The sequence below is a fragment of the Chiloscyllium plagiosum genome, chromosome 5 (assembly GCF_004010195.1).
Source record: "Chiloscyllium plagiosum isolate BGI_BamShark_2017 chromosome 5, ASM401019v2, whole genome shotgun sequence".
Taxonomy (NCBI): domain Eukaryota; kingdom Metazoa; phylum Chordata; class Chondrichthyes; order Orectolobiformes; family Hemiscylliidae; genus Chiloscyllium; species Chiloscyllium plagiosum.
The window spans coordinates 122,281,356-122,289,769 of record NC_057714.1 but is presented as its reverse complement, the minus strand read 5'-3'; the positions used below and the strand labels follow the sequence as shown (position 1 = coordinate 122,289,769).

General features: G+C 48.7%; 1 protein-coding gene and 1 long non-coding RNA gene across 2 annotated transcripts in view; one reads left to right on the top strand and one right to left on the bottom strand.

The window, feature by feature from the left end:
* The window catches only part of LOC122550350 (WD repeat-containing protein 97-like), a 40,616-nt gene that overhangs the window by 13,120 nt on the left and 19,082 nt on the right, over positions 1-8,414 (bottom strand). Inside the window, exon 3 of the mRNA XM_043691079.1 lies at positions 264-451. Within this exon, the coding sequence (XP_043547014.1) occupies positions 264-451 (188 nt within the window). The remainder of the gene's footprint in view (positions 1-263; positions 452-8,414) is intronic.
* LOC122550212 lies at positions 6,661-7,988 on the top strand. Its single transcript, XR_006311767.1, has 2 exons — positions 6,661-7,203; positions 7,616-7,988. It is a non-coding gene; the product is annotated as an uncharacterized LOC122550212 (long non-coding RNA).

Genomic DNA, 8,414 nt, shown 5'->3' with positions numbered 1-8,414 from the left:
GAGATGCGTTGGGGGGCATCTTTAACCACGTGGGAAGGGAAATTGCGGTCTCTAGAGAAGGAGGCCATCTGGTGTGTTCTATGGTAGAACCGCTCCTCCTGGGAGCAGATACGGCGGAGGCGGAGGAATTGGGAATACGGGATGGCATTTTTGCAGGAGGTAGGGTGGGAAGAGGTATAATCCAGGTAGCTGTGGGAGTCGGTGGGTTTGTAAAAAATGTCAGTGTCAAGTCGTGTGACTTTTCAGTCTGTATTTGACGGTACCTTTTCTGTGGACTCGTACACAGCCGTTTTCAGAATACGCCACAGTCGTTGGACTTTCTCCTCAGTGGTCTCCAGAAAGCTATCCCGAATGTTCTCTCGAATGTTCTGTCCAGTGTTCTGCTGAACGTTCTCCTGAGTGTCAGTCCCTTCTAACTCAGACTGCAGTGGCAGGCTGTCATCTTCTGAACCTGGAAAAGAAATGGTCAGAACGTTAAAACCAAATATAAGCAGATGTTCCACCTTTGATAGGTGTAACTGAATGATGGAGGAATATGTAGACATCTTCTTCGGCAGGAAAGAAAACAGGAAGTGGTGTTTTATTTAAAGGGAGAGGGATTTCATAATTCTACAGGACCCTGGGGCATGGCTACCTGGGGAATAGGAGGAGGAGTAGGCCATTTCACCCCTCAAGCCCAATTAGAATAAGATATAAGAGCAGAATTAGGCCATTCGGCCCATCAAGTCTGCTCCACCATTTGATCACAGCTGGTGTTTCTCAACCGCGTTCTCCTGCCTCCTCCCTGTAATTCTTGATCCCCTTACTAAACAAGAGCCTGTCTATCTCTGTCTTAAATACACTTAATGACTTGGCCTGCATAGCCCTCTGCAGCAATGAGTTCCACAGACTAACTACCCTTTCGCTGAGGAAATTTCCTCCATCTCAGTTCAATAGGATTGTCCCTTTACTCTGATGCTGCGCCCTTGGGTTTTAGTATCTCCTATTGGTGGAAACATCTTCTCCATGTCCATCCTATCCAGGCCTCTCGGTATTCTGTAAGTTTCAATCAGATACCAACTCCCCCCCCCTCATCCTTCTAAACTCTATCAAGTACAGACCCAGAGTCCTCATTTGTTCCTCATATGGGAAGCTCTTCATCCCCGGAATCATCCTTGTAAATCTCCTCTGGACCCTCCAATGCCAGCACATCCTTCTTTAGATACAGGGCTGAAAACTCTCACAAATGCGCTCTGACCAGAGTCTTATACAGCTTCAGCAGTACATCTTATATTCTAGCCTCTTGAAATACCTTCCTAACACCAACTGAACCTGACTAAGAGAATCCCGAACAAGGACTCCCAAGTCCCTTTACCCTTCCGCTTTCTGAAGACTTTTCCCATTGAGAAAATAGTTTATGCTTCCATTATTCCTAATGAAGTGTGTAATTTCCCACTTTCCCACACTATAGAATATTGTGTGCAATTTTGGTCTCTTTTTCTGAGGAAGGATGCGATTGCTCTCGATGGAGAGCAGTGATGGTTTCCCAGGCTGATTCCAGGGGTGGCAGGACTAGTGTTTGAGGAGAGATTGACTCGGTTAGGACGCTTTCACTGGAGTCTAGATGAGTGAGGGGGGAATCTCATAGAGACTTATAAAATTTTAACAGGCCGAGACAGGGTAGATGCAGGGAGGATGTTCCTGATGGTGGGTGTGTCCAGAACTCAGGGTCACAGTCTGAGGATTTGGGGTGGACCATTTAGCACGGCGATGAGGAGACATTTCTTCACCCAAAGAGTGGTGAGCCTGTGGAAGTCATTAACACAGGAATTAGTTGATGCCAAAACATTGAATGTATTCAAGAGGTAGCTAGAGATAGCACTTGGGGCGAATGGGATCAAAGGTTATGAGGAAAAAGCAGAAATAGGCTGTTGGGTTGGATGATCAGCCATGATCGTGATGAATGGCAGAGCAGGCTTGAAGGGCCGAATGGCTCCTATCTTCTATGTTTCTGTGTTTCTATGGACTCCATCTGCCACTTCTTTGCCCACTCTCCAAGCCTGTCCAAATCCTTTTGCAGCCTCCCCACTTTCTCAACACTACATGTCCCTCCACATAATGTGAATAGTTGTGCTTCTAACACTGACCCCTGTGGAACTCCACTAGTAACAAGCTACCATCCTGAATAAGACCCCTTTATCCCCACACTCTGCCTTCTGCCAGTCAACCAATCCTCAATTCATGCCAGTACCTTGCCCCTAACACCATGGGCTCTCTCATATTTTGCAGCCTCCCGTGCGGCAATTGTCAACGGCTTTCTAGAAATCCAAATAGATCACGTCCACTGACTCCCCTTTGTCTAACTTGCTTGTTCCCTCCTCAAAGAATTCGAATAGATTCATCAGGTAAGACCTCCCCTTGATGAAGCCGTGCTGACCCAGCCCTATTTTACCATGCACTTCCAAGTACTCTGCAATCTCATCCTGAATAAAAGACTCTAAAATCTTACAACAACTGAGGTCAGGCTAACTGGCCTATAGTTTTCTTCTTAAACAAGGTGTTATACCATCCATTTTCCAGTCCTCTGGGACCCTCCCTGACTCCAGTGAGTCCTGAAAGATCACCATCAATGCCTCCACACCTCCTCAGCTGTCTCCTTCAGAACTCTGGGGTATAGTCCATCTGGTCTGAGTGATTTATCCACCTTCAGACCTTTCAGCTTCCCCAGCACCTTCTCCTAAGTGATGGCCACTACACTCATCTCTGCCCCCCGACTCTCTTCAAGCTGTGGTGTCTTCCATCATGAAAACTGATGCAAAGTACCAATTCAGTTCTTCCTCCATTCCTTTGTTCCCCATTCCTCCTTCTCCAGCCTCATTTTCCAGTGGTCCAATGTCCACTCTTGCCTCTCTCTTACCTTTTAAATATCTAAAATAAACTCTTGCAATCTTCTTTTATATTACTAGCTAGCTTACTCTCATATTCCATCTTCTCCCCTTATTATTGCTTCTTCAGTCATCCTGCGCTGACCCTCCGACAGTGGGGCGCTCCCTCGGCGCTGACCCTCCGACAGTGGGGCGCTCCCTCGGCGCTGACCCTCCGACAGTGGGGCGCTCCCTCGGCGCTGACCCTCCGACAGTGGGGCGCTCCCTCGGCGCTGACCCTCCGACAGTGGGGCGCTCCCTCGGCGCTGACCCTCCGACAGTGGGGCGCTCCCTCGGCGCTGACCCTCCGACAGTGGGGCGCTCCCTCGGCGCTGACCCTCCGACAGTGGGGCGCTCCCTCGGCGCTGACCCTCCGACAGTGGGGCGCTCCCTCGGCGCTGACCCTCCGACAGTGGGGCGCTCCCTCGGCGCTGACCCTCCGACAGTGGGGCGCTCCCTCGGCGCTGACCCTCCGACAGTGGGGCGCTCCCTCGGCGCTGACCCTCCGACAGTGGGGCGCTCCCTCGGCGCTGACCCTCCGACAGTGGGGCGCTCCCTCGGCGCTGACCCTCCGACAGTGGGGCGCTCCCTCGGCGCTGACCCTCCGACAGTGGGGCGCTCCCTCGGCGCTGACCCTCCGACAGTGGGGCGCTCCCTCGGCGCTGACCCTCCGACAGTGGGGCGCTCCCTCGGCGCTGACCCTCCGACAGTGGGGCGCTCCCTCGGCGCTGACCCTCCGACAGTGGGGCGCTCCCTCGGCGCTGACCCTCCGACAGTGGGGCGCTCCCTCGGCGCTGACCCTCCGACAGTGGGGCGCTCCCTCGGCGCTGACCCTCCGACAGTGGGGCGCTCCCTCGGCGCTGACCCTCCGACAGTGGGGCGCTCCCTCGGCGCTGACCCTCCGACAGTGGGGCGCTCCGTCGGCGCTGACCCTCCGACAGTGCGGCGCTCCCTCGGCACTGACCCTCCGACAGTGCGGCGCTCCCTCGGCACTGACCCTCCGACAGTGCGGCACTACCTAGGCACTCACCCTCCGACAGTGCGGGACTCCCTCAGCACTGACCCTCTGATGGTGCAGTGCTCCCTCATTCCTCATTTTCTAGTCTCATTTTCCAGTGGTCCAATGTCCACTCTTGCCTCTCTCTTACCTTTTAAATATCTAAAATAAACTCTTGCAATCTTCTTTTATATTACTAGCTAGCTTACTCTCATATTCCATCTTCTCCCCTTATTATTGCTTCTCCGGTCATCCTCTGCTGGTTTTTAATGGCCTCCCAGTCCTCAGGCCTCCCACTGATCTTCACCACATTGTATGGTTTTATTTTGCTTTTATATTGTTCCTGACTCTCTTGTCAGCCATGGTTACCTCATCCTTCTCTTTAGGGAGTTCCTTCTTCCTTGGGATGAATTTCTGCTGTGCCTCCTGAATTACCCCCAACAACTCCTGCCATTGTTGCTCCACCATCTTCCCCGACCCTGGCCAGCTCCTCCTGCACGTCTCTGTAGTGTCCTTTACTCAACTGCAACACTGTTATGTCTGATTCCAACTTCTCTTTCTCAAACTGCACGGTGAATTCTATCATATTGTAGTCACTACCCCCTGGGGGTTCCTTCGACTTCAGCTCCCTAATCAGGCCGACCTCTTCACACATCACCAAATCCTGAATTACGTGTTCCCTAGTTGGTTCTACCACAAGCTACTCCATTAATCCATCTCATAGACATTCCATTAATTCCATTTCTTGAGATCTACTATCAACCTGCTTTTCCCAGTTCACCTGCCTGTTGAAGTCCACATAGAGTCATAGAGATATACAGCATGGAAACAGATCCTTCAGTCCAACCCGTCCATGCCGACCAGATATCCTAACCCAATCTAGTCTGACCTGCCAGCACCCGGCCCATATCCCTCCAAACCCTTCCTATTCATAAACCCATCCAGATGCGTCTTAAATGTTGCAATTGTACCAGTCTCCACCACATCCTCTGGCAGCTCAGCACTGTCCTGATGACCTGTCAATCTTCCTTCCCATCTATCCGCTCCACCCTCCTCTCTGACCTATCACCTCCATCCCCACCCCCATCCACCTATTGTACTCCTTCCGACCTTCTCCCCAGCCCCGCTCCCCATTTATCTCTCCACTCTGGAGGCTCCCTGCCTCCAATCCTGATGAAGGGTTTTTGCCCGAAATGTTGATTTTCCTGCTCCTCGGATGCTGCCCGAACTGCTGTGCATTTCCAGCCCCACTCTAATCTAAACTCTGGTTTCCAGCAACTGCAGTCCTCACTTTTGCCCAGCTCATTCCATAAACCACCCTCTGCATAGAAAAGTTGCCCCTTGGGTCCCATTTATATCTTTCCCCTCTCACCCTAAACCTATGCCCTCTAGTTCTGGACTCTCCCACTCCAGGGAAAAGACTTTGAGGGGCATCCTATCCATGCCCCTCATAATTTTGTAAACCTCTATAAGGTCACCCCTTAGCCTCCAATGCTCCAGGGAAAACAGCCCCAGCCTGTTCAGCCTCTCCCCGTAGCTCAATTTCTCCAACCCTGGCAACATCCTTGTAAATCTTTTCTGAATCTTTTCAAGTTTCACAACATCTTTCCGATAGGAAGGAGACCAGAATTGCATGCAATATTCCAACTCTGGCCTAACCAAGGTCCTGTACAGCCGCAACATGACCTCCCAACTCCTGTACTCAATACTCTGACCAATAAAAGAAAGCATACCAAACGCCTTCTTCACTATCCTATCTACGTGTGACTCCACTTTCAAGGAGCTATGAACCTGCGCTCCAAGGTCTCTTTGTTCAGCAACACTCGCTAGGACCTTACCATTAAGTGTGTAAGTCCTGCTAAGATTTGCCTTTTCCAAAATGCAGCACCTCGCATTTATCTGAATTAAACTCCATCTGCCACTTCTCGGCCCATTGGCCCATCTGGTCAAGATCCAGTTGTAATCTGAGGTAACCCTCTTCATTGTAACAGTGCCTTTCTTACATGCCTTTTCTATCTCCTGATTTATTTTCATCCCCACATCCTGACTACTGCTAAGAGGCTTGTACATAATTCCATATGCCCAAAATATTGATCCTCCTGCTCCTTGGATGCTGCCTGACCTGCTGTGCTTTTCCAGCACCACACTCTCGACTCTGCAGTCCTCACTTTCTCCCTGTACATAACTCGCATCAGGGTCTTTTTCCCTTTGCGACTCCTGTGCTTTGTTAAATTCTTTAATATTTCTTGCTATCGATTTAATTTCATTTCTTGCGAACAAGACAACCCCGTCTCCCCTGCCCATCTGCCTGTCATTTCAGTGGGACATGCATTCTTGGATATTTAGTTCCTGGTCCTGATTCCCTTGTGGCCATGTCTCTGTGATACCCACAACAGCATACCCTCCAATTTCAATCCATGCTACGAGATCATGGGCTCTGTAGACTGCGTGCATTTAAGTACAGCACCCTGAGTCCTATATTAACTGAGTTTTCCCAGTAGACGCTGTTTTCATTTCCGATTTCCAGCATCCGCAGATCTTTGTATTTTGTGGTAAATGTCACAACTGGCCCCAGCTGCCAGATCATTGGTTATAAATAATGATCGGTTGGGGCCCAAGCACTGATCCTTGCAGTACCCCATTGGTCAAAACTTGCCTACCTGACAATCACCCATTTAGGCAAAGGTGAGGACTGCAGATGCTGGAAACCAGAGTTTAGATCAGCATGTTGCTGGAAAAGCACAGCAGGTCAGGCAGCATCCGAGGAGCAGGAAAATCGACATTTTGGGCAAAAGCCCTTCATCAGGAATTCAATCACCAATTTAGCATGACTCTCTGTTTCCGGTCTGTTACCCCATTCTCAATTCATAACAGTCTTTTCACCTGTAATCCCATGCACTCTAATTTTGCCCACTAGCCCTTAACAAAAACCTTCTGAAAATCCAAATAAAATTGATTAACCCATCTGTTCTGATAGTGACATTCTCAAAAAACTTCAACCAGTTTGCCAGCTATGATTTCCCTTTCATATTGATTCTGCCCAATCATATCATCATTTCCCAAGTGAACAATTATCACATCATTTGTAGTAGAATTTAGCATTTTCTGCATCATTGACGTGATAGATCTGTCGTTCCCCATTTTCTGTCTCCCTTTCCTCTGAAATAGTGAGGTTAATTTACCACCTTCTCATTTACAGGAACCATTTCTGAACCATTAGAATTTTGAAGATGATTAACAATGCATCCATTATCTTGGTCGCCATCTTATTCAACTCTGTACGTGAAGCTCATTCATTCACAGGTATCCATCAACATTTAAGTCCCATTTAGTTTCCCTAATACTACTTTTTAACCGATACTAATTTCTCTCAGCTCCTTATTCGCACATTTCCCTTGGTTCTCGAATATTTCTGAGGAGATTATGTCTCCTCCTTTGAGAATACATGATGTGGAGGTGCTGGTGTTGGACTGGAGTGGACAAGCTCAGAGGTCACATGACACCAGGTTATAGTCCAACAAGCTTATTCGACATCACAAGCTTTGGGAATGCTATCACTTGACATAGGAGCGATGCTCTGATGAGCTGGGGCCAAAGGGCTGTTTATAAACAAAACTTCAGTTGGTGACAAGCAGCTGATTGGTTTGTGGACTAGTGATTAGTTATCAATGACAACAGCTTTCTGCTTGCTAACAATTATGTGGTTGGTTCTCAGCTAACTGAACAAAATCCAGAGAAGACTTCAGATCTCCACCAGCTCAGGAACGCTCTCTGTTCTCTGCACTTGGAGCCCGAAGAAAATCCTTTCATTTTTCTGTCACAAGTTGGTATAACCCATGAATTTTAATGAATAGATCGGACACCTTTATAAACATCGAGCAGATACCCTGTACCTCCTGCAAGCCGGTGACAGCATCTGGAGAAGGAAGACTGAGGACCAGTGCTGGGATCAACACAAGAGTCATCCTAGCCAATCCCGCGAAGAGAGATCACTGAACTGCTTTCCCAGTTTTCCCTCCATCCATTACACACATATTTTGTTCTCTCTCTGTGCGTGTGTGTGTGTGTGAGAGAGAGAGAGAGAGAGAGAGAGAATAAAAGGGAGCTTATAAGGGGATGAGAAGTTTAGTTAGTACAATTAATGCTGATAATTGATAGAGTCATTGAGCTGTACAGAACAGAAACTGGCCCTTCAGCCGAACTCGTCCACACCGACCAGATATCCTAGACACGTCTAGTCCCATTTGCCAGCATTTGGCCCATATCCCTCTAAACCCTTCCTATTCATGTACCCGTCCACTATTGCCCATAGCTGGAGTCTAATTCCTTGTAATTAACAGTAATTTTTGTTCTGTCCAGAAACCTGGTCTGAGTTTCCTGTCAATCTGGGTCTGAAAATGGGGTAAATTGTGGATCTTTCTGGGCTTTTTAAAATCTTTAATTTTTCTGATGATCCTGGGACTAATGGACCTTGATTTTCAGCACACTACCCCTATGAGGTTTAACAAGATGCA